General features: G+C 36.4%; 1 protein-coding gene across 8 annotated transcripts in view; it reads left to right on the top strand.

The window, feature by feature from the left end:
* Positions 1 to 27,585, top strand: part of LOC142748889 (protocadherin gamma-C5-like) — a 352,928-nt gene that overhangs the window by 66,371 nt on the left and 258,972 nt on the right. For 2 of the 8 annotated variants that reach the window (XM_075856224.1, XM_075856223.1), the window contains exon 1: positions 24,727 to 27,270. The exons of 5 other annotated variants lie outside the window; for them this stretch is intronic. In XM_075856224.1, coding sequence (XP_075712339.1) covers positions 24,775 to 27,270 — 2,496 coding nt within the window. In that variant the 5' untranslated portion in view covers positions 24,727 to 24,774. Of the gene's footprint in view, positions 1 to 7,404; positions 9,986 to 24,726; positions 27,271 to 27,585 lie in introns of those variants that run through there. One more of the 8 variants, XM_075856235.1, reaches the window with a different exon arrangement.

The following is a 27,585-nucleotide window of genomic DNA, read 5'->3' as shown; positions in this document are numbered from 1 at the left end:
GCACCTGGAGAAGATGATACTTAGTGGTGCATTGGAGGAGAGTGGTCCTCCGTTGGTGGTGGGAGCTGGCAAAGAGAGCTAGCACACCGTCGCTCGGCTATTTAAGCCCAGCCGGTGCGCTCGCTCACTAGTGCTGCTTGCGCCTGGCACACATGGATCGGCGCGGTGATATGACATCACTCGCCATCTCATGAGGTAGGGGTAGGGCAGTCAGTGGGGAAGTGCTGAGATGCAAGAATGTGTCACAGGATGTGTACCCAATTACATCACCGGCCCCCTGCAGAGTAGGGAGAGAGGAGATCAAAGGCAGATTCTCCTGTCTCCCTTTGATAAACAAGGCAAGACAATGTCTAATTGTCTTGTCTTGTTTTGCCTGGAGCAATTTCCCATGGCCAGGGCTGTATTTCTACAGCCATGGCTCATTAGACATTGTTATATATATATATATATATATATATATATATATATATATATATATGTATATATATATATATATAAAAAGAAACTTTGCAGCACTCCAATATGAAAAAAGTGGTGGTTTATTCACTCCAGATACAACAGCAACGTTTCAATCCTACAATAGGATCTTTATCAAGCTTGATAAAGATCCTATTGTAGGATTGAAACGTTGCTGTTGTATCTGGAGTGAATAAACCACCACTTTTTTCATATTGGAGTGCTGCAAAGTTTCTTTTTCTATACATTACATTACATCCGAGGATCGGGACGTTTTGCTGGGCACCTGATCAACAATTTCTGTGTGAGTGCTGCTGCTTTCTTTTTTGCTATATATATATATATATATATATACACTACCGTTCAAAACTTTGGGGTCACCCAGATAATTTTGTGTTTTCCATGAAAACTCACACTTATATTTATCAAATGAGTTGCAAAATGACTAGAAAATATAGTCAAGACATTGACAAGGTTAGAAATAATGATTTTTATTTGAAATAATAATTTTCTCCTTCAAACTTTGCTTTCGTCAAAGAATGCTCCATTTGCAGCAATTACAGCATTGCAGACCTACGGCATTCTAGCTGTTAATTTGCTGAGGTAATCGGGAGAAATTTCACCCCATGCTTCCAGAAGGCCCTCCCACAAGTTGGATTGGCTTGATGGGCACTTGCGTACCATACGGTCAAGCTGTTCCCACAACAGCTCTATGGGGTTGAGATCTGGTGACTGCGCTGGCCACTCCATTACAGATAGAATACCAGCTGCCTGCTTCTTCCCTAAATAGTTCTTGCATAATTTGGAGGTGTGCTTTGGGTCATTGTCCTGTTGTAGGATGAAATTGGCTCCAATCAAGCGCTGTCCACAGGGTATGGCATGGCGTTGCAAAATGGAGTGATAGCCTTCCTTATTCAAAATCCCTTTTACCTTGTACAAATCTCCCACTTTACCAGCACCAAAGCAACCCCAGACCATCACATTACCTCCACCATGCTTGACAGATGGCGTCAGGCACTCTTCCAGCATCTTTTCAGTTGCTCTGCGTCTCACAAATGTTCTTCTGTGTGATCCAAACACCTCAAACTTCGATTCGTCTGTCCATAACACTTTTTTCCAATCTTCCTCTCTCCAATGTCTGTGTGCTTTTGCCCATATTAATCTTTTCCTTTTATTAGCCAGTCTCAGATATGGCTTTTTCTTTGCCACTTTGCCCTGAAGGCCAGCATCCCGGAGTCGCCTCTTCACTGTAGACGTTGACACTGGCGTTTTGCGGGTACTATTTAATGAAGCTGCCAGTTGAGGACCTGTGAGGCGTCTATTTCTCAAACTAGAGACTCTAATGTACTTGTCATGTTGCTCAGTTGTGCAGCGGGGCCTCCCACTTCTCTTTCTACTCTGGTTAGAGCCTGTGTGTGCTGTCCTCTGAAGGGAGTAGTACACACTGTTGTAGGAAATCTTCAGTTTCTTGGCAATTTCTCGCATGGAATAGCCTTAATTTCTAAGAACAAGAATAGACTGTCGAGTTTCACATGAAAGCTCTCTTTTTCTAGCCATTTTGAGAGTTTAATCGAACCCACAAATGTAATGCTCCAGATTCTCAAGTAGCTCAAAGGAAGGTCAGTTTTATAGCTCCTCTAAACAGCAAAACTGTTTACAGCGGTGCTAACATAATTGCACAAGGGTTTTCAAGTGTTTTCTAATCATCCATTAGCCTTCTAACAGAGTTAGCAAACACAATGTACCATTAGAACACTGGAGTCATGGTTGCTGGAAATGGGCCTCTATACACCTATGTAGATATTGTATTAAAAACCAGACGTTTGCAGCTAGAATAGTCATTTTGCACATTAACAATGTATAGAGCGTATTTCTGATTAATTTAATGTTATCTTCATTGAAAAAAACTGTGCTTTTCTTTCAAAAATAAGGAAATTTCTAAGTGACCCTAAACTTTTGAACGGTAGTATATATATATATATATATAGATATATATATATATATATATATATATACATATATATATACATATATAATACAAAGGACAATTCCCTATACAATATATACCATAAAAACTTTTTTAACCAAGAGAGCTCCTATCTCATGACTTTCTAACCAGTCCTTTACTGATGTGTAAATTTTTCTGTAATACAGCATATAAGGGTATCATTAAGAGGATTTATTCTGAGTAATGTAGTAGACTGTAGGAGGAACTACAATGTTTTTTGTTGTGTTATTTTATAGTCATATGTGAAGCTGCATAGGATTAAAATATGGTATTTCCACCACTAGGCTTTTGGATTTATTTTCATTGGAGAATGAAAAACTAAAGGGAATTTTGGACTGCGTTGTGAGAATAAGTCAATTTGAAAATATTTTTATTAACTAAATTTGTAAAATACACATCAGGGACATGTCACGCTGAACTATGTAATTGTAGTCTAAAGTATAGGATGGGGATGGACTGTTTTGCCTAATTCTCCCTGTTGAATATTCCAAGGACAATCATCATAAATGTCAGATTTAACTAAAATTTGAGGTACAGATGTGTTCATCCTTACCTTTACTTGAATTTGGTTAGGAACTCCAATTTCTCATAAAACCAATGCAATGCCATATCACAACATGCTAGCAAAACTATTGACAAGCTGCAACATGAATCACAACCACTAAGTGGTCACATATAAACAAATATAGCATAGACATTTTACAACAGAGTAACACAAAATCATGTTGAAATATGAGGAAAGGTAAGAAAGGTCACATCTGTAGCAGCAGGGAAAGCATGTCAGATAACTGTAGGTCATATATGTAATATTAGATACTCAGTAAAAAAAAAAAGGCATACATGAGCTAACTAAACAGTAGTAATTTGGAGACTATTGGGGCAGTAAGTATTCTTTACTAAAATAATGAAAAGCGATCAATTCCTCACATTGTTTCTACATTATTCTCTGTATTTCATAGAGTATAAGCCTATTATAGCCCTAATTAGGAAGCCCATATAAACCACCCATTTAGGTCCATACAGTGGAATTGGCAACATAGCTGGTGGCGTTGCTCAAATCCTACAAATTTCCTAAAAACTGCTACTTATATTTCCTCAATTGTTGCTTGCTCAGTCTTCAGACACTTTGTAGCTAGCTGAAACTGGCTGAACTGCTCCAATCTGAAGGCAGACCTCAGTGGCCTTTCAACCACTAAAACATAGGCCTGCCAGGCCTATGCCTTGCTCAAGGGCAATGGCTACTTAGCAAGAGCCTCCCTATTTTCCTTTAGGCAATTCAATAAGGCAGCAATTTGCTACTGGACTGGTCCCCAGAGGTCTGGGACACCTGCAAATCATGTTTCTCCTTCCTGTCAGAGAACTCAGCCATTACCTACAGTCAGGGGAGGATTATAATGAGGGCAATCTGGGCAAGTGCCCGGGGCCCGAGGCTGGAAGCGGGCCCAGTTCGCCCCGGTTCTCCCATACCGGCTGTTAAATTTACAGCCGGTTCAGAGAACCGGAGTGCAGCAGGACCTCTCACCCAATTATATCTGCATCCTTAGGATGTGGATATAATTGCTTACTCTAGTGCTGGCAAGACAGGGAACTACCCGTTCCCTTCCTCCCATTCGGCGCTTTACTAATGACATGTCATCACGCCGACTGCACCATTACGCAGGACTATGGCCCCTGGTCTCTGACCAGTCCCGCGGCGCGGAGGAAGAAGCGGGAACTGGGACACGTGAGAATGGCTTTTTTTGTTCTGGGCTGTGTTGGGGGCAAAAGTTGCAGGGGGCATTATCTACAGAGGACATTGTAAGTGGCACAATCTACAGAGGACGTTATCTACATAGGGCATTGTAACTGGCACAATCTACAGGGGACGTTATTTACATAGGGCATTGTAACTGGCACAATCTACAGGGGACGTTATCTACAGTGGGCATTGTAACTGGCACAATCTACAGGGGACGTTATCTACAGAGGACAGTGTATAGTACTATTATATTCAGGAGTACAGTGTATAATACTATTATTTTCAGCACAGTGTATGGTACTATTATATTCAGGAGTACAGTGTATAGTACTATTATATTCAGGAGCACAGTGTATAGTACTATTATATTCAGGAGTAAAGTTTATAGTACTATTATATTAAGGGGCGCAGTGTATAGTACTATTATATTCAGGAGTACAGTGTATAATACTAATATATTCAGGAGTACAGTGTATAGTACTATTATACTCAGGGGTACAGTGTATAGTACTATTATATTCAGGGACGCAGTGTATAGTACTATTATATTCAGGAGCGTAGTGTATAGTAATATTATATTCAGGAGTACCGTGTATAGTACTATTATATTCAGGAGCGCAGTGTATAGTACTATTATATTCAGGGGCGCAGTGTATAGAACTATTATATTCAGGAGTACAGTATATAGTACTATTATATTCAGGGGTACAGTGTATAGTATTATTATATTCAGGAGTACAGTGTATAGTACTATTATATTCAGGGGTGCAGTATATAGTACTATTATATTCAGGAGTACAGTGTATAGTACTATTATATTCAGGGGCGCAGTATATAGTACTATTATATTCAGGAGTACAGTGTATAATACTATTATATTCAGGAGCACAGTGTATAGTACTATTATATTCAGAGTCACAGTGCATAGTACTATTATATTCAGAAGTACAGTGTATAGTACTATTATATTCAGGGGCGCAGTGTATAGTACTATTATAGTAAGGAGTACAGTGTATAGTACTATTATATTCAGGAGTACAGTGTATAGTACTATTATATTCAGGGGCACAGTGTATAGTACTATTATATTCAGGAGCACAGTGTATAGTACTATTATATTCAGGAGTACAGTGTATAGTACTATTATATTCAGGAGTGTGTATAGTACTGTTATATTCAGCACAGTGTGTAGCACTATTATGTTTGGGGGCAGAGTATGATGCAGAGGCACAGTTTATGATACTAATTTATTTAGAAGCATAGAGTGTGGCATCATGAGAAATTTAATCTTCATTTATAGCTGCAGAAATGTTGGAAAAGTGAGGAGCTGAAGAAATCTGAGCTGCAAACTGCAGAAAAGGGCCGTGCCCGGAAGAAGTCTGGACCGGATGGAGAAAAAAAGAGAAAAAGAACAAAAAATAATCTGAGACATCACCTGTGAGTCACTCAATGTAAATATTTATTCTCCATGTGACTGATCAGTACTGTAGTCACTGTATGATCTGCAGTGAGGAGACGGATGGTAGCATTCTTTTTTTGTTAAATAGCAACTCCCAGCATAACCTAACCATTGTTCAGGCTATACTGGGAGTTTTCGTTTTATGTCGTACAAATTTATACAGCAGGGGTTAAACTGAATTTGTAAATGATATCTGTACTGAACTGTATTTGTTCTGGTGCTGTATATATGTACTGAGCTCGGTTCTGTTGCTGCATATATCTTCTGAGCTTGGTTCTGGGTCTGTATATTTGTACTGAGCTTGGTTCTGGGGCTGTATATATGTTCTGAGCTTGGTTCTGGGTCTGTATATTTGTACTGAGCTTGGTTCTGGGGCTGTATATATGTACTGAGCTTGGTTCTGGTGTGGTATATATGTACTGAGCTTGGTTGTGGGGCTGTATTTATGTACTGAGCTTGGTTCTGGGTCTGAGAAGGTAAATATATACAGTAAAAACTAAACCCAAAATAACATGGAGGAATCTCAGTTTTTTCCAATTCACCCATTATATGGTACTTTACATGGTTAAGATTTCTTTAAAAACACAACTGTTTTTCTCATTTTGGTCCTCAAAGATGTCTGTTGATTACTACAATACAGTACACCTTTGATAACTATCATTTGATCTTTGGACTCTGGCTATGTGGACTTTATTCTTCCAGTAATAGAGTGTTTACTGGACTTGACCTGGCATTAGGGCCTTTTTTCAGCTTTTATATGACCATTATTATGGGGCACCTGTCTCTTCATATTGTGGGTCTTACAGTATTCTACTGTCCTTGGACCTCTGTCTCACTATTGACCTCCCACTTCTGGTTGGTTGGTCAGGTAGCTATATTGCCTCCATTTAGGGATAATCCTTGAGACGTTTCCTACAATTTTCTGCATCTACTTTTTTACTGTATGCGCCGGTTTTGTTACCTTTTAATCCTTATTTTTATTATGGGTACATTTACTTATGAAGATTATCCTCATCTTACCGATTAATTTGCTTATTTGCTTATGTTTATGTGATCTATTTATTTGTTAGGCCTCCTACCCACGTGCTTATGCAGCAGTTACTTTGTACTCCGGGATCTTACACCTTATGCTAGTTTTTAGCTCACCAACAAATGTATTAGTTATACATATGCACATGCCTGTATTGGGATACTCATTTGTTGGTAGATTTCTGATTCCCCCTGCATATCCTCTTATATTGTTTTGTTGTTATACTCTTCCTGTCAAGCAAGTGTTGTTTTTGAACTTTACCATCTAATGTGTGATGTCTTAAAGATGTGCTGCAAAGTCTATATTACATATCATGTTTTCTAGCAATTATCCTTTGCTCTACTGTAAAATTGCACCTTACTCTGCAAAAAATAAACAACAACCAAATAAATATCTAATTTATAAAAAAAAAGTATTTCTCTGGATTTAAAGTTTCTTAAAGAAATATAGTTGTTGTTACATAAAATAACTGAACATAAAACAGGCAGCTTAGGGATAAAATACATGAAACAAATTAAAAATGTGCTCACAAAGGTCAGTAAAAATAAAGCATTCTGATAATCCTAAATTTATACTAGAAAAATAATATAAGGACATTGCAATTCTGTATTTTCACCTCTGAGCGCCGCTGTTTAACCAGTAAGAAGAGAAATTTAGAGCTAGAAATCCACTGGTATTTTCCTCTCCTACATACATTGCTGATCTGCTGAAAGAACCACAGCCATTTTCTGGATTCTCCTGGACACAGAACTAAGAATATGATTTAAAAGAAGAATTACAGATTTCTGTTAAAAACATTTTTCTGTTTAACATTTACATTGGATGACAAAGTCTTACTGGATATTTTATGGACAATAATCACTGAGGATGGACACAATAGAATCTTCTATACAGGGCAGCAAAGGACTCAGATGGCAAGTAACAATTTCTATCTTATTTTCTTGGCTGTGTCATTCAGTCTCTGGTCAGATTCATTATTCCATTGTAGAAGAAATGAGGAAAGACTCTGTTATAGCAAATATTGCAGATGACCTTGGATTAGATATTAAGCAGCTCTCATCTAGAAAACTGAGGATTGTATCCAGAGCTTCAGAGAAATATTTCTATGTAAATATGGATAATGCAAATCTATATATTAAGGACAGGATAGACAGAGAGACATTGTGTGGGGCAGAAGATTCATGCTACCTAACATTTGATGTTGTGGTTGAAAATCCTTTAAATATTTTTAAGATCAAAGTTGACATTCAGGATATAAATGATAATTCTCCAATGTTTTATCATGATAACATTATTTTAGAAATAATTGAATTGACATCATCAGGAGCAAGATTTGCTTTACAAAGTGCAGAAGATCCAGATATTGGTATTAATTCAGTGCAGACATATAAGATCAGTGATAACCAGTATTTTACACTCACTGAGAATATCAGAACAGATGGGAGTAAATTTCCAGAACTTGTCCTAGAGAAGCCATTAGATAGAGAGACACAAGACACTCATGAAATAATACTAACAGCCCTGGATGGAGGAAATCCTATCAAGTCTGGAACAACTTTACTGAAGATAATTGTTACAGATGTCAATGATAATGCCCCTATATTTACCCAAGATATGTTTAAAGTCACCTTAAAGGAAAACATCCCAGTTAATTCTACAATAATGATCTTAAATGTTACTGACAATGATGAAGGTATTAATGCACAGATCACATATTCATTTATTAAAACATCTGGAAACGTTCATCACACAGGAATATTTACTATTAACCCAAATACTGGTGAAATCACGATCAATGGAAACTTGGATTTTGAAGTAGCAAAGAATTATGAATTGTCTGTACAAGCAAAGGATGGAGGAGGCCTTGTAGCTCATTGTAAGGTACTGGTAGAAGTGATGGATGAGAATGACAATGCTCCGGAAATATCCATCACTTCATTATCTACTCCTATTCCTGAGGACTCTGCAACTGGAACAATGATAGCTCTGATTGAAGTTCATGACCGAGATTCTGGAGACAATGCAGATGTTGAGTGTCTAATTCTTGAAGATGTTCCTTTTGATTTGTTATCATTGGACAATTACTATAAAGTTGTTTTAAAAACTGCTATAAACAGAGAGAAAACTCCTTCTTATAATATCACTATTATAGCTACGGATAGAGGATCTCCACCACTTTCCAGTAAACGACTTCTTAGATTGGAGATATCAGATGTCAATGACAACCCACCAATATTTGTTAAATCTATTTATATTGCTTATGTGCCGGAGAACAATTTACCAGGAGCTTCAATATTCAGTTTACAAGCCTCAGATCCTGACACTGGAGATAATGCTAAAATAATTTATTCAATTTCCAGCATTATTACAGAAAATCTATCAATGTCTTCTTATGTCTCCATCAATATAGAGACCGGAGTTCTTTATGCCCAAAGATCTTTTGATTACGAACAGAACAAGGAGTTTATAATAGAAGTCACAGCTACAGACAATGGATCCCCCTCTCTGAGCAGCAATGCTACATTAATTATCCGTATATTGGATCAGAATGATAACGCACCAAAGATCTTGTACCCATCACCAGATAATGTAAGTCCGGCTGTGTTTGAGATGGTGCCTTATGTCTCCGAGCCTGGTTCTTTAATAACTAAGGTGGTGGCAGTGGATACAGACTCTGGACACAATGCTTGGCTCTCTTACCACTTCATACAAGTGTCAGATACAACTCATTTTGTGATAAGTGAACACACAGGTGAGATCAGAACATCACGCAGCTTTCAGGAAAAGGACATGCTGAATTACAAGGTTGTGGTGATGGTGAAGGACAATGGAGATCCCACTCTCTCTGCTACAACCACCTTGAGTCTTATTATTGCAGATAACTTTCAGCAAGTTGTTTTTCCAAAAATCAGCAACCAACTGAAAGATGAAGAAACTCAAAACAACTTACAGTTATACTTAGTGGTGGCACTTGCACTTATTTCCTTGCTTTTTATATTAACTGTGATGGTGGTTATTATTTTAAAATGTAAACAGCCAAAACCCTCACCAACCTTCTCTTCTCTCGCCACAAATCTGTATCCTCCAATTGATCCCAGAACATTCTCCATGTATAGTGATGGAACATTACCTTTTCCGTACTCATATAATGTCTGTGTGGCGTTAGATTCTGCTGAGGGCGACTTTACTTACATGCAACCAAATGGCAATGTTCCTGTGGAAAACCTGATTGATGCTGATAATACAGAACAAGGAGCGGAAAGTTTCAAAGGAGCTTCTCCAAGCAGTGACCAGGTGAGATTTTGTATTTTTCTGCCTGAGGTTCCATAAAATTAATACTCTGTCGTTGCTTAACCATATTAGCAATATTTAATCTCCTTTTTCTCAAATGCTAATTTTGGGTGCTCTGAATTACAATATTTTACTTGTTTTATGCTTTTAGACTTTATATGGTAAAAGGGATATTGACAGGACCCTGGTGAAGCAACAGTATTAAAAAGGATAAAAGGCATATGTATGTTACACTAGTGATTTAACACTTGCCTCTAGTCTCAGAACACTATGACATACCTTTGTCTTCTGACAGTTTCTGAATTTTTTTCCATTGGAATTGTGGCTCAGTGGAGGATAACAGTGGGACATTTTTTTGCAATATAGTGTGGCTAAAGTTTTCAACAATTGCAGAATTCTTTTTCACTTTTATACAAGTAAATCACTGTAAAGCTACACCTTAATGATCCTTAAGTGAAGCACAAATTTTATGATAATTTGATTTCTTGGATAAAGCTTATAGAACATTGGTAGCCCTGCATAGAGCTACAGTAGTCTTAGAAGAATGCTAAATGTCCTAAGTGTAAGGTTGAAATAGCATAAGTTTTGGACAGTTTATCATGTCATAGTTCCTATGGAAGCCTTGGTATGCATACTAGGCTACGTGGTTGACTTTTCTGCTCTGGCTAACATTAAATTTGCTATTGCTATACATGGCGAGGTATGGTGTAATCGGTTGCTACTAACAACTCAAGAATTTATGAGCAGATTTAACTGAATATGGTTGTCCCTATTTCTAATGATTTCATTCTAGTCTATGGAAAGTAAAAGTGCATGCTCTTTTTTCTTTCCAGCCGTGAACTGTATTTTTTGGCAACGGTGGGGCTTTCAGAGGTTGGACCTCCATCTGATTTGCTTTTATAGCCTTTCTGATTGACAGTTAACAGAGTAAAAAAAAAATGGTCACTAACTTTTCAATAAACGTTTCAAAAAAAATTGTAATAAGTGAATATAAGAAACTTTGTATTGTATCTTATTAGAGAAAAAATTATTTTTTTCCGCTTATCAGGATTCTTTCCCCACTTCTAATAGTTCACTTACTCTAAATTCACTGCTTTTTCTGCCTCCTCAAGACAAGACGGACTATCAGCTTACTGAAGGATCACGTTACAGAAACCCATATAAGTCTATGGAGAGATGAGGTGGAGGAGGGAGCAGGAGCAGAGTAAAGGGAAAGAGAGACACAAACACAGATGCTGCTTCAGCTTCTAGTAAGTGTTCTATCTCTCCTCAGTGCTGGATTCCCAGCTATACTGCTCATGAAGGTATGTTCACACGGGCTATTTTCAGCCGTTTTTTGGGTCGTAAATGTCCCGAAAAATGGCTGAAAAATGCGAAGCAGAACTCCTACAAACATCTGCCCATTGAAATGGGCAATACAGCATTCTGTTCCGACGGGGCATTAATTTATGCCTCATTTTCAAATAACAGTGCGTAAAAAAACACCCTGTAAAAAGAAGTGCATGTCACTTCTTGAGCCGTTTTTGGAGCTGTTTTTCATTGACTCAATAGTAAAACAGCTCCAAAACAGCCAAAAAAAAAACGCCACAAAAGACGCTAGTTGCTTAAAAAAACGGCTGAAAATCATGAGTTGTTTTCCCCTTGAAAATAGTTCTGTATTTTCAGGCGTCTTTTGTTAAGCGTATGAAAATACCCTTACTTCTGTATAATCTCCTCCATGCTGCTTTAGCTTATATACATGTGATATATAGAGATAGGAGAGCAGACTGTTCTCTGGGTGCAGTGTATAGAAGACATGATAGCAGTTAGGCTCCACCCACTAGCTCAGAGAAAACAGAAAATATCCCCCCTGCAGAGGGGAAAACTGCTAAAAAAAATGCAGTATTCAAGTCATATAATGGCCAGAAATAGTGTTATTCCTCATGTGCATGCATATGACAACGTATTCTGAAAACTCACCTGAAAAGTTAAATACGCTTTAAGATTTTAACATAGTTAGATAATTTTAGGATATTTGGCCGCCGTGGGGGAAGTAATAGTTCTGTGTACAGATAGGAATAAGATATTTTATGAACCTGTATAAATTTCAGCTGCAATTACATTGAGAAAATGACGGTCGGACATAGATGATAGGGGCATAATGGGTTAAAAAAGGGCATTTGGAGATAATAAGACATCAGACTTGGAATTGGTATGGTGGGTAGAGTGGTAGGGGGTTATAGCAATTATAAATATGAGAATTATAAATGTTTATGGTATGTTTATTTACTTTGTATTCTCTCAATAAAAGAAAAAAAATGTGTGCGGGGGGCACAAATATTAGGCTATATTGAAATGCATTTCTTATATTTATTAGCACAAGTATTCATTAGCAAACTGTTCTGATAGATGGATAAGCTTGAAGTTATCTACTTTTGCACATGTCCTTTTCAAGACATTTTCCATTCTCTTAAGCAGAAAGGTGTTCAGATAGGATCTCCGCAGTCTTAGCATAAAGGGTGCTAAGAGTATAAAATGTTATGGACTGTTATCTGGAAAATTTAGCATGAACTTTTCAGCACCACAGCCTTCACCAGATAACTTGGGAAATTAAAATAGTGTGTTCTCTCTCAGATCATGAAAATTTTAATGTAATTGAAAATAATATGAGCCAAAAAAAAAAAAAAAAATGTACTTAATCTAGTATTAATTTAAAATGACTGAATAAAATAAACTTACCTAAGACAACTAAAGTAACGCATTGAAGTTTAAAATATTCACACAAGTGAACAAATTGTATAATCCTGTGGCGTTTGCGCAACTATTCCCTGCCGCTGGTCAATGGCAAGGAGGCAGCATGGCCTCCTTTAAAATTATCGGACCACTTCTCTTTGTGTTCTTTGACTACATGCTTTCTGTTTCTGTCTGCATACACCTTGGTGACAACTATTTTACGGTAGTTATAAGCTATAACAAAGATCACTAGCTTATTGATGATGATTCTGTAGGTGGGAATGAAAGCCTTAAAGCAATATCCCCAAACAGTAAACAGGTGAGTTTCTATCAGCCATACTACAAACATTTACATTTTTATCATGTTACTATCATGAACTGGTAGAAGCATCTCCTTTTAAAATTTCACTTGTTGGCAGGAGATTTATCGTCAGACAGAACTGTCCGGTTGCCTAGAAAAGAACATCTACTGGTTGTAATGTTGCCTTGCCCTGTCTGATGCTGGATCTACCGCCATATATTGCAAACTTTGGTGGAATATGCGGCTGTTACTAATATAAAACTTGTATCGGCTGGCTTTAAACATTTCTATTTGGGGACATGGAAGAACCTGCAATAGTCATGGTTCCATAAAGGTGACATTTTTGTAATGCTTTTGTCTGGCATAAAAAATATGTCTATTTAGAGAATTCTAAAGATGCTAATTTATGTTAAAGTGACTGGGATTCTTGTTAGCTTCATAACTTTTAATATACTGTACATATTGCTTTATGTATTTAACATTTTGTCTAATTAAAAAAACTGTAAAACTGAAAAAATGGAAAACATTTTGAAATGACAGCATTATGAGTTATTTTAAGGGGATCCTGTTTAAAACCTTCATCTATTAGCCAGAGCGAATCATCACTCATTCTTGATGACTCAACATACAGTATTCATGTGTTACATGGACGGCCTTTTAATATAAAAAATAGTTTTTAATATAATGTTAAATTTCCCCTGTGGGGGCACTGCAGGGGAATTGAACACTTGCTGCCAGGTACCCTCACAGATCGCTATAGCTCTCAGCGGCGGGACAACCATAAAGAGACCCTTTTAAAAAAAACACAGGATTTTTCAAGGCAGCTCTTTTAAGAAAAAAAAAACACCAATCAGATATTCTCTGTTTTGATCTAAAGAAAACCACAATAACTTTTTAGTGGGTTTTTAGTTTATTTATTCTTTATAATATAGGGTAAAGAGCCTTCTTGTCTCTTAATATTTTATTAAAATAATTAGATGTTTTTAAGTTTCAAGTATTAGGTCATCTAAGCCCTTTTCATAACTATATAAAGTTACATACAGCCCCAATGGATAAAACTTTTATTCTTGTAAATATAGTTGATCCCCATTTATCATATTTATGCCTGGGTATGAAAAGATCAGTGAACAGTTATTTGAACTAAGTTTGGATATATTTATCTAATAAGTCATATCTGTAACCTCTACCTCTTTTGATAATGTAACTTACACATATTCTTAAATGATAAGATTAAAAAAAAAATATGTTTAGACTGTATGTTGTCCTGCTGGTAGACTGGAGACTTAAAATGTATTAGTTTCTGCAATGTTCATTGAATTAGGCAGAAATGTATTAAATTACATGAAATAGTTAATTAATTAATTAATTAATTAATCAACTAACTAACAATTTATTATCAAGCTAACTAACCTACTATTCCTGCCTGCCTATTCTAACACTAAGGGGCACAGGGAATACAAAGTGTATACTTTCTATATACTTTTTAAATGTGTATAGATAGATAGATAGATAGATAGATAGATAGATAGATAGATAGATAGATAGATAGATAGATAGATAGATAGATAGATAGATAGATGGATAGACGGACGGACGGACGGACGATAGATGGACGGATGATAGATGGATGGATGATAGATAGATAGATAGATAGATAGATAGATAGATAGATAGATAGATAGATAGATAGATAGATAGATGGATGGATGGACGGACGGACGGACGGACGATAGATGGATGGACGATAGATGGATGGACGATAGATGGATGGACGATAGATGGATGGATGATAGATGGATGGATGATAGATGGTTGGATGATAGATGGATGGATGATAGATAGATAGATGATAGATAGATAGATAGATAGATAGATAGATAGATAGATAGATAGATAGATAGATAGATAGATAGATAGATAGATAGATAGATAGATAGATAGATAGATACAAAAATAGAATCCAGCAACACAGGCTTAAATGAAAGGGGGTGCAAGCGTTAGGGAACTGACCACTGTCCCTCTAGACAAAAAGCAGTAAATAGGCAGCACTCACAAAGGCTTATGGTGAAAAAAGTGGGTCTCTGAAATAAAAGCACAGTTTTTTTCAATGAAGATAACATTAAAATAATCAGAAATACACTCTATACATTGTTAATGTGCTAAATGATTATTCTAGCTGCAAACGTCTGGTTTTTAATGCAATATCTACATAGGTGTATAGAGGTCCATTTCCAGCAACCATCACTCCAGTGTTCTAATGGTACATTGTGTTTGCTAACTGTGTTAGAAGGCTAATGGATGATTAGAAAACACTTGAAAACCCTTGTGCAATTATGTTAGCACCGCGGTAAACATTTTTTCTGTTTAGAGGAGCTATAAAACTGACCTTCCGTTGAGCTAGTTGAGAATCTGGAGCATTACATTTGTGGGTTCGATTAAACTCTCAAAATGGCTAGAAAAAGAGAGCTTTCATGTGAAACTCGACAGTCTATTCTTGTTCATAGAAATTAAGGCTATTCCATGCGAGAAATTGCCAAGAAACTGAAGATTTCCTACAACCCTGTGTACTACTCCCTTCAGAGGACAGCACAAACAGGCTCTAACCAGAGTAGAAAGAGAAGTGGGAAGCCCCGCTGCACAACTGAGCAACAAGACAAGTACATTAGAGTCTCTAGTTTGAGAAATAGACGCCTCACAGGTCCTCAACTGGCAGCTTCATTAAATAATACCCGCAAAGCGCCAGTGGCTACGTCTACCGTGAAGAGGCGACTCCGGGATGCTGGCCTTCAGGGCAGAGTGGCAAAGAAAAAGCCATATCTGAGAATGGCTAATAAAAGGAAAAAGATTAATATGGGCAAAAGCACACAGACATTGGACAGAGGAAGATTGGAAAAAAGTGTTATGGACAGACGAATCAAAGTTTGAGGTGTTTGGATCACACAGAAGAACATTTGTGAGACGCAGAACAACTGAAAAGATGCTGGAAGAGTGCCTGACGTCATCTGTCAAGCATGGTGGAGGTAATGTGATGGTCTGGGGTTACTTTGGTGCTGGTAAAGTGGGAGATTTGTACAAGGTAAAAGGGATTTTGAATAAGGAAGGCTATCACTCCATTTTGCAACGCCATGCCATACCCTGTGGACAGCGCTTGATTGGAGCCAATTTCATCCTACAACAGGACAATGACCCAAAGCACACCTCCATATTATGCAAAAACTATTTAGGCAAGAAGCAGGCAGCTGGTATTCTATCTGTAATGGAGTGGCCAGCGCAGTCACCAGATCTCAACCCCATAGAGTTGTTGTGGGAGCAGCTTTACCGTATGGTACGCAAGAAGTGCCCATCAAGCCAATCCAACTTGTGGGAGGGGTTTCTGGAAGCATGGGGTGAAATTTCTCCCGATTACCTCAGCAAATTAACAGCTAGAATGCCAAAGGTCTGCAATGCTGTAATTGCTGCAAATGGAGAATTCTTTGACGAAAGCAAAGTTTGAAGGAGAAAATTATTATTTCAAATAAAAATCATTATTTCTAACCTTGTCAATGTCTTGACTATATTTTCTAGTCATTTTGCAACTCATTTGATAATTATAAGTGTGAGTTTTCATGGAAAACACAAAATTGTCTGGGTGACCCCAAACTTTTGAACGGTAGTGTATATCCTATCTATCTCTCATATCTACCTATCTATCCATCTATCTTCTATATATTTATTTATCTATCTATCTATCTATCTATCTGTCTGTCTGTCTATATCTATTAAAATATCTAAATTCTATCTTTGTATCTATTGAACGTTTTATACAAATTCTGAAAATTTGCATCTTTTTATACTTTCTATATATAAATATTCATACGTGTATTATTTTATTATTAGCATGAATAATAAAGAATGGTACAGGTAGTAAATATTGAAAATAAATTTTCAGCATTGCAGTTCCTCAGTTTTACAAAAGAAAGAGAGGATCCAGTGATGGGTAGTATATGTGCGGAAACACGGTTTCCACTTTATTAGAATATAAGCAAAAAGATATAACGAACACCAGGAGAATTGGAATTGGAATTGGAATTAGCCATGAATAAGAGCACAGTCAGTGCTCGAAACGCGTAGGCTTATATCCATTTGCCATCTCAACCACCTTGTCACTCTCCTGGTGTTCGTTATATCTTTTTGCTTATATTCTAATAAAGTGGAAACCGTGTTTCCCCACATATACTACCCATCACTGGAACCTCTCTTTCTTTTTTCTTCATTGCCTGCCATGTGCCGTCGCGGAGATCCGGGCGAGATCCGTACACAAGAACGTGGAGCTGGTGAGATGGAGGTTTCCTCCTACCCTCTATTTCCCTGCTACAACTACTCCTCAGTTTTACCTCTGAACGCCGCTGTTTAACCAATAAGAAGAATTCCAAAATCAAGCTCCACTGGTATGTTTTTCACTCACAAACTGCAGATCTGCAAGGAGAGACACAGACATATTCTGGATATTTTACTAAGCAAAACACCACATTCTCTTCTTATCTAATCAATATAAAAAGCAAATAGCATTTTTCTAACAGATTTGAATTATTGATGTTAAACCTTTCAATTCCTTGGATTCTGCAAAAGGTGAACAAAATGAAGATTCGTCCTCAAAAAAATCAACAACTTAGATGGCAAGTAACAATTTCTATCTTATTTTCTTGGCTGTGTCATTCAGTCTCTGGTTACATTCATTATTCCATTGTGGAAGAAATGAGGAAAGACTCTGCTCTAGCAAATATTGCAGATGACCTTGGATTAGATATTAAGCAGCTCTCATCTAGAAAACTGAGGATTGTATCCAGAGCTTCAGAGAGATATTTCTATGTCAGTCTGGATAATGGAAATCTGCATATTAAGGACAGGATAGACAGAGAGACATTGTGTGGGGCAGAAGCTTCCTGCCACCTTTCTTTTGATGCTGTGGTTGAAAATCCCTTAAATATATTCAATATCAATATAGAAATACTGGATATAAATGATAATTCTCCTAAGTTTGTACCTAAAAATATCACTTTAGATATTATGGAATTTACATCACCAGGCAGAAGATTTGCTTTGAAACATGCAGACGATCCTGATATCGGTATTAATGCAGTAGACAAATACTGTATATGCTGAGTGACAGCCCATATTTTACCCTAAGTGCGATGACTAGAGCTGATGGGAGCAAATTCCCAGAACTTATATTGGAGATACCTTTAGATCGTGAGACCCAAAATCTCCATGAATTAATCTTAACAGCACTGGATGGAGGAAATCCTATAAGATCTGCAATTGCTTCCATAAAAATAATGGTGTCAGATGTTAATGATAATGCCCCTATGTTTAGTGAGGAAATTTATAAAGTCAGTGTGTATGAAAATACTCCAGTAAATACAACTGTTCTCAAGGTATATGCAAGTGATGAAGATGAAGGGATCAATGCACAATATTCTTTAAGTGAAAAATCTGAAAATGTTCAGGATATCAGTACTTTCCATATACATTCTAAAGATGGAAATATAATAATTAGCAAAAAATTGGATTTTGAAATGACAAAGAAGTATGAACTTATTTTGCTAGCCAAAGATGGAGGTGGCCTTATAGCCCATTCCAAAGTCTTAATAGAAGTGATAGATGAGAATGAACAATGCTCCGGAGATATCCATCACTTCATTATCTACTCCTATTCCTGAGGACTCTAAACCTGGAACGGTAGTAGCTCTGATAAAAGTTTATGATCTTGATACAGGGAAAAAAGGGGAAGTTGAATGCAGCATCATGGAAGAGGTACCCTTCAGTTTAATATTGTCAACCAAAAGTTACTACAAAATTATTACAACCAGTAGTGTAGACAGAGAGAATACTTGTGGCTACAAGCTTACAATATTAGCTACTGACAAAGGATCTCCTCAACTTTCAACTATGATAACAATAAGTCTTGAATGATCAGATGTTAATGACAACTCACCAGCTTTCATGAAATCTACATTTATTGCTTATGTCCCAGAGAACAATCTACCAGGGGCCTCAATATTCCGTATACAAGCCTCAGATCCTGATATCGGAAACAATAAAAAATTAACATATACCCTTTTGGTCAACAATAATGATGATGTACTGCTTTCCACATATCTCGCCATCAATGTGGAGATTGGGGTTATCTATGCTCATAGATCGTTTGACTATGAGCAACACAAAGAGTTTCTAATGCAGGTTATTGCAAGAGATAATGGATCCCCCTCCCTGAGCAGCAATGTGACATTAATAATTCACATAGTAGATCGGAATGACAATGAACCAAAAATCCTCTACCCCTCACTAGGAAATAGTGGAACAAGTGTGTTTGAGATGGTGCCATTTCGAGCCGAACCAGGTTCTTTAATAACTAAGGTGATTGCAGTGGATGCCGATTTTGGACATAATTCTTGGCTCTCCTATCATTTCATCCAAGCTTCATCCAACTCACTTTGTCATTAGCGAGCATGCCGGTGAGATCAGGACATTGCATGCCTTTCAGGAGAAGAATGTATCGAATCACAAAGTTGTCGTGATGGTGAAGGATAATGGAGATCCTTCTCTCTCAGCTTCTGTAACCTTACATCTTGTTGTTGGAAGTAATTTTCAACAAACAGTTCCAAAACTTATCAATCAAATGAAAAATGGAGGCACACAATCACATTTGCAACTATATCTTATTGTCGGACTTGTACTGATTTCCTTGCTGTTTATCATTATGTTTATTTCGGTCATTATATCAAAATATAAAGCTTCAAAGGCTTCACCAACTCTAAGAACAAATTTATATCCTCCGCTTGACCCCAGAATTCTCTCCATGTAGAGTGATGGGACTTTACCTCTTCCTTACTCATACAATGTTTGTGTGGCTTTGGATTCTAATGAAAGTGACTTTATGAATATGACATTAAATCAAAATGTTCCTGTGGATAATCTCATTGATGCTGATGATTCAGGCCTTGGAAATGAAGCATCGCCCTCTAGCAATGGTATTGAGGTGAGTTCATTTAAAGGCTATTGATCTGTGTTGGGTGCGAATAGAAGCCAATCATACTAGTCTTCTTAAAGGAGTTATCTTAAAAACTAACATCTTTTCCAAAAGCGCAGTACCTTACTAATTATGAAAAGAGACTGCCACATGCCCAAATTAACTTACTAGTTTTTTATATATTTGTACTACTCTGTTTTCCCCGTTGAGTAGCATTCTTCACTGAGCAAACAGGGCAGTCCTGCTGCTCAGCCCACATGACCGCTATTTCTGATGGGGAGACTGCAGTTCCAGAAGTGTCCTGCGTCTCCTTCCAGCTGCAGGTACCTCCCTGTCCTCACCGGTTGAGCTAAATATGGTCAACATAATAAATATTCATGTCCCATTTTTTTTTATTTATATATATATATATATATATATATATATATATATATATATATATATATATATATAAACAAGCAAAGCAAAAGCAGCACCGTTCTTCCAGTGTAGGGTGCAAGTCCCTGTTCAGACACACGACCAGTGTCCCAAATCCACAGCAAAATCCAATACACAGGGCGGCACTCCAGGTTTAAGTGAAAGAAGGATCTTTTTATTCACCACATGCAACGTTTCAGCCCTGCTCAATGGGGCCTTTCTCAAGCAATATATATATATATATTTTCATTGGTGGTTAAAGACAGCCAAGCAGCAAAAAGGAAATACAGAGAAGCTGATTCAGTATGCAAAGCAGCTAAGCAGGACGGTGTTCACTTCCTATGATTGCCATGTGCAGTGAGGACCCGCTGCCCAGGGAGAGCCTACCAATACACTATACAAGGAGAGCAGAGAACAAATGCGCATACTGGACCTGCAAAGTAAAGAACTGCTGGAGGATGTATCCAGTAGCAACCAGGGGTCTTTCCACATAAACAGTCCATTATAGAAAATTTATTATATTTGCAAAGATTATTGATTTTACATGTAGCGTTCAATGAGCCATCATTTAGATCTTGGGAATACCCTTTTAAGTATCGGAGCTACATAAAAATATCATATTGTATGTTTAATGATCCTAGAAAATAAAACAAGAGATTCATACGTGAAGCTCATCATATAGTTCTAATTAAGAAAGTTCTGTCTCAAGATTTTGAATTCATCTGAGCAGAATAGCAACTAGTTGTAGCTAAGTATTTAGAAACAAGTAATTCTGATCAATCACAATGTATAATTTTTCTAGTCATCAATACTTGATACTGAATAAGGATACAATCAGGGAGAAAAAATAGGACCAAATATGCTAGGCGCTGCTATTGAGAAACATATTTAATAGGTAGAAGGAAATATAGGCTACGCGTTTCGACGCAGGACATGCGTCTTCATCAGGTCATAAATATATGATAACAACCAAACATCTTATATATATATATATATATATATATATATATATATATATATATATATACATATGTATCCAAAAAAGGGACCAAACACAGGGGTGAAATAGGGAGGAGACATAAGAAACTCCGGAAAAACTGAGTCGGACATATAATCCAGCTTCGATAACAAGATTAAATAATAAAATATACTTCCTTCTATCTATTAAATACGTTTCTCAATAGCAGCGCCTAGCATATTTGGTAATATTTTTTCTCCCTGATTGTATCCTGGCGGTAAATTTCCGTTTACCGGTTTGGACCTGGGCAGCAGCTGTATCTCTGATCTACCTACACACACTCTGGGTGTGTCTGCTTCTAACACATCCTAAGTAGCGGTGATTACCACGTAGGCTGATTTATCCCTTTCAACAGTGTTGTGTCGGTTCTGCATAACCTCTTTAAGTGAGTACAATTCACCTTATTTCTATGTATATTACTCGTGGGTAATCTACACTATGTGGCGGCGTGTGTTGTTCTTTTTGTCCCTATCCAGCATGATACTGAAAAAGATATAAGTAACAGTAATTATATCAATGAGGGCTCTTGCTACTAGGAATTTTAAACTATATCAAATAAGATCAAACACATTGACCCATATTTACTAATGCTGTCTAATAGTTAAACAGTGTAACTTAGACCAGACAGGCCCAAAATGAGCCAAAGTTATGTCAGTGGTGCATGCAGCATGATAATGTTGGCACATCTTGCATGACCTCTTAGACACTTTACTCTTCCTTATACCACTTTCAATTTGGCTTATTTTGCAACAGAACTTTTTGCAATTTTTGTCACACGTTGGCACAAATTTTGCCACAGCCCTTCCAGCCAGCCACTTCCCTGTCTGTCCTGCTAAACCACCCTCCTTTTGGAGACCACTTTTAAAAGGTGTCTAGTGAGGTGCAAAAATCAAAATTGCATCAAACGACACAAATTTGTGGCAAAATTTTGCACATTTATATTTGCATTGCAAATATAAGCAATAATGTTTTATAGTAGTAAACTTTATACATCAAATAATAGGCCTGACGGACTGGCACAGATATTGTACAGGGAACCCTTAGACATATTTCACAACTCAGTATTATAGATCTTAAAGTCCTTGCCGAGTTCAAGCTTATAATGTACTTTGGCTTTGAACCATGTTTGACTTTTAGATTATAGTTGTTTTTCTTGATAAAGATGGGGTCACAAGTTTAATTTCATGGGCACTTGGGTATCTGTGTACAGCTAAAAGGAAAGTTGTTGATGCTCTGTGATACCCACCAATTGTTTAAACAAGCGCATCACAGTCCCATTGCAGTGAGTGAGATATTCTGACTCAAGGAGCTGTAGACCTTAGTTCTAGTGATTTATAGTCCAGGGCAAAGACCTTCTCTAATGCCTTCATCTGACATGTCCCAGTGACATTTGTAATATAAAGATGAACCTTCCCTTTAACATATCTAACATCTGTATATGCAATCGACACCAGGTTTGGAAAAAATATCTTGTTTTCTCTCAAGAGCAAAGTAACTCTGGAGTCAGTTTAAAGTCTAGCTTAAAATTTAAAAACAAATAAATATGAATCAAAAATTCATTATCAATCCAAAATTTAAGCATTAAAGTCATTTTAGAACAATTTCAAAAGGACAGGTAGATATGTATTATTTGCCTCTTTTCTCCGTTTTATCAATATGCCTACTTACCCAAAGTTTACCCTCACAATTAACAAATCAATACTTAAAGTTGCCATTTGTTTAAGATTTATAAAGTTTATTACACACGTAGCAAGACAAAGTCTAAATTAGCAGTCTAGATTCACATTTTTAAAGTGCTACATTAAATCAACTTTAACCAGTTGTATGATTATACAAGGTAAAAAAAAAAGGCTCCATAAGGTGTTAGAAAATTATAAAAATGATAAAAAGCCTTAAAAGGCACGTTCAACTTTGAAAAAAAGTTTCAGTTCAAAGTATTTGTGAATATTGAGTCAGCAGAAAGGAATGCTGGGTGATTTCTATTCTGATACTTGCAAAATTGTGAATACAGATCTTGACTATAATACAGGTCATAACTCAGGATAAGTATAAGATGAGTAATGCAATGTATTTGTAAAGTTTTCTAACATTTATATAGACTGACATATAGATTATAGAGTGAAAATATGTTAAACTCTGGCTGTAGAAATGTTAACCAGAATGGAAATTATCTGGTATTTCTGGCCCCGTTCAGAGCAACAAAAATGCTAAGTTTGCTCTACTTTACAAAGTGATTTTTTTTTTTTAGAGATAAGCAGAATATGTATACATAAAAATAATAGTAGCCTTTAATTTATTTGTATCAAAGAGAGGTTAGTTGGCATAATTGTTACTAACTTCAATCAATAAAAGAGTTAGAGTTGAGGCAAATCTTTTAATGCATCATAGGAAATATTTTTAAATGATCTATTAGTAAATAAACATATTCTATTCAGCAATGGCTACCACGTTCGTCTTCTCCAGTATACATAGTTAAGAAATTGAATTATTTTGATGATTAATGTATGTCTCTCACTGTATATATTCAATATTATGGGTATGGATTTAGAACATTGCCTTTTTTATATCTTCATGTAAAGTGTTATAATTATGATTATTATACAGTGCAATTTAAAAACGTTGTTTAATTTGTATTGATTGTTTTATTTAACAAAAAAAACATTATATAATAAAACAAATGAATTGTTTGATGGAGATTTAAATGATTAAGGATTTACTTAGAACCTTGAAAAATAAGTATTTGAGATATAAATACTATTATATAATCAATATAACTAACTTTACCATTTCTATACTTCTTATACCTACTACAGAAATACAATTGGAATAATCTATTCTAAAAAAGCTTAGCATGATTTAATATTTTAATATGCATAACAAAATAAAGCAGTCAATAGTAGAAGTGAAACACATTTAAAGCAAAACCTCACATAAAATTATTGGGCATTTTACACATTTCTTACATAGAAGCAACAAATATTAGTGTAAATAGAGATTGATTGAAAATGACCAATTTAGTATTTTGGGTAAACATATGCATACAAATATTTTGTAATACTTTTACTCTATGAATACAATGAGAATGTGTTGAAAACATTCTCTGATATGAGCATAAATACATTCATTTCAATTAAAATGAAATAATATTTTTAGACTAAATTGTCAGGATTGCAGTTCCTTAGTTTTACCTCTGAGCGCCGCTATTTGACCAATAAGAAGAATAATACCAAACTTGAGATCCACTGGTATTTTCATCCTTCACAAACAGCAGATCTGCAGAGACACAGCCATTTTCTGGATATTCTCTTTAGCAAAGCACCATATTCCTTACTTGTATGTGCAATCACAGGATTTTATATGGATTATTGATAATATACCATTGCATGATTTGGATTCTGCAAAAGCTGAAAGAAATGAAACCGCAGCCACAGGCAAACAAAGGACTCAGATGGCAAGTAACAATTTCTATCTTATTTTCTTGGCTGTGTCATTCAGTCTCTGGTCAGATTCATTATTCCATTGTAGAAGAAATGAGGAAAGACTCTGTTATAGCAAATATTGCAGATGACCTTGGATTAGATATTAAGCAGCTCTCATCTAGAAAACTGAGGATTGTATCCAGAGCTTCAGAGAAATATTTCTATGTAAATATGGATAGTGGAAATCTATATATTAAAGACAGGATAGACAGAGAGACAATATGTGGGGCAGAAGCTTCCTGCTACCTAACATTTGATGCTGTGGTTGAAAATCCCTTTAATATATTTAAAATCAAAATAGAAATTCAGGATATTAATGACAATTCTCCCCGATTTTTCCATGAGACATTCTCTATTGAAATGATAGAGTCAGCTTTACCAGGAACAAGATTTGCTTTGCAAAGTGCAGAAGATCCAGATACTGGTGTCAATTCAGTGCAGACATATAAGCTCAGTGATAACCAGTATTTTATACTAAGTGAAAAGATTAGACCAGATGGGAGTAAATTTCCAGAACTTCAGTTAGAGAAATCCTTGAACCGAGAGACAGAAAATATCCACATATTAACACTAACAGCTATGGATGGAGGAAATCCTATAAGATCTGGAACTGCTGTAATAAATATCATAGTTATTGACGCAAATGATAATTTCCCAATATTTGGCAATGAGATTTATAAAGTCAGCGTACAAGAAGACATACCTATCAACACCACTATAGTCAATGTTAATGCCACCGATAGAGATGAAGGCACCCATGCTCAGATCACATATTCCTTTAGTAAAACTTCCGATAATATCCACCATACTGGTATGTTTATAATAAACCCTATAAATGGAGATATTAAAACAAATGGAAATTTAGATTTTGAAGTTACAAGGAATTATGAACTGTCTGTGCAAGCAAAGGATGGAGTTTTCGTATCTCACTGCAAAGTATTGATAGAGGTTATAGACGTAAACGACAATATTCCAGAGATAGTAATTAACTCATTATTATCTCCGATTCCTGAGGACTCCAAGCCGGCTACAATGATAGCCCTAATTGAAGTACATGACCAAGATACTGGTGACAATGGAGATATTGACTGTGAAATTATTGAAATTGTACCTTTTGATTTAAAATTGTCATCTGACAATTATTATAAATTGTCTACTATCATGCCTCTAGACAGAGAGCAACAGTCCTTTTATAATATCACAATCGTGGCAACCGACCGAGGATCTCCCCCTTTATTTAATAGAAGAACGCTAGGATTGGAGATTGCAGATGTAAATGATAACCCGCCAATGTTTATTAAATCTATATACATTGCATACATTCCAGAGAACAATTTACCAGGAGCTTCTATATATAGTATAAAAGCGCTAGATCCTGATACAGGAGACAATGCTAAAATTATTTATTCCATTTCAACCAAAAATACCGAAAGCCTATCTATGTCAACTTATTTTTCCATCAACATAGAGACGGGAGTTCTTTACGCTCAGAGGTCATTTGATTATGAACAGGACAAGGGGTTTCAAATACAAGTAAATGCAAAAGACAATGGATCCCCATCTCTGGACAGTAATACAACATTGATTATCCACATAGTAGATCAGAATGATAACAGCCCAAAAATTTTGTTCCCATCAGCAGAAAATGGAGGACCAGATGGATATGAAATGGTTCCTCTCATGTTGGAACCAAGATCTTTAATAACTAAGGTAGTTGCCGTAGATGCAGACTCTGGACATAATTCTTGGCTCTCGTATCATTTCATACATGTGTCGGAGCCATCATATTTTATTATTGGTGAGCACACGGGGGAAATCAGAACATCACGAGCATTTCAAGACAAGGATACACTGAAGCATAAGGTTGTGGTGATGGTGAAAGATAATGGAGACCCTTCTCTCTCAGCTACTGTTACCTTAAATCTTTTTGTGGCAAATAACATTCAACAAGCCGTTCCAAAACTCAGTAATCACATTGAAAATGAAGAATCACAATCAAATTTACACTTATATCTAGTGACTGCACTTGTGCTGATTTCCTTGTTATTCATTGCCACTGTCGTAATGGGTATCATATCAAAATGTAAAGGATCTGAACCTTTACAAACATCATTTGGAGCAGTAAGTACAAACTTATATCCTCAAGTTGATTCTAGAATGCTCTCCATGTATAGTGATGGAAGTTTACCCTTTCCCTACTCATACAATGTTTGTGTGGCTTTGGATTCAACTGAAAATGACTTTGCGTATATTAAGCCAAAGCAAAATGTCCCCGTGGATAACCTCATTGATGCTGATGATTCAGGAATTGGAGATGAAGGATTAAAAGAAGCTTTACCAACCAGTGAACAGGTGAGTTGTATATAAGAATTAATTCTACAAATTTTCTGTATTTTTAACAAGACAGGAACAGTAGCAATATCACGCTACAGTACTTTGGTACTATGGTTGAGTACACACCAACATAAATTACTATCCATCTGCATAGAGTATGTGTATGTCATCAATATGTGGATATATCATCAAAATGAGATTATCTATAAACCGGCCCATAAATAATAAACTGTGCCAGTAAGTGATAGGGGTTGTCCTCTACTAGACCATCCCCTTCTATATAACTTTGCTCCCTCTTATATTAAGGGCACATTATTGTGTCAAAACCTGGGA

The sequence above is a fragment of the Rhinoderma darwinii genome, chromosome 3, assembly GCF_050947455.1.
Source record: "Rhinoderma darwinii isolate aRhiDar2 chromosome 3, aRhiDar2.hap1, whole genome shotgun sequence".
NCBI classification, from domain to species: domain Eukaryota; kingdom Metazoa; phylum Chordata; class Amphibia; order Anura; family Rhinodermatidae; genus Rhinoderma; species Rhinoderma darwinii.
This window is presented reverse-complemented; position numbering and strand designations above follow the sequence as displayed.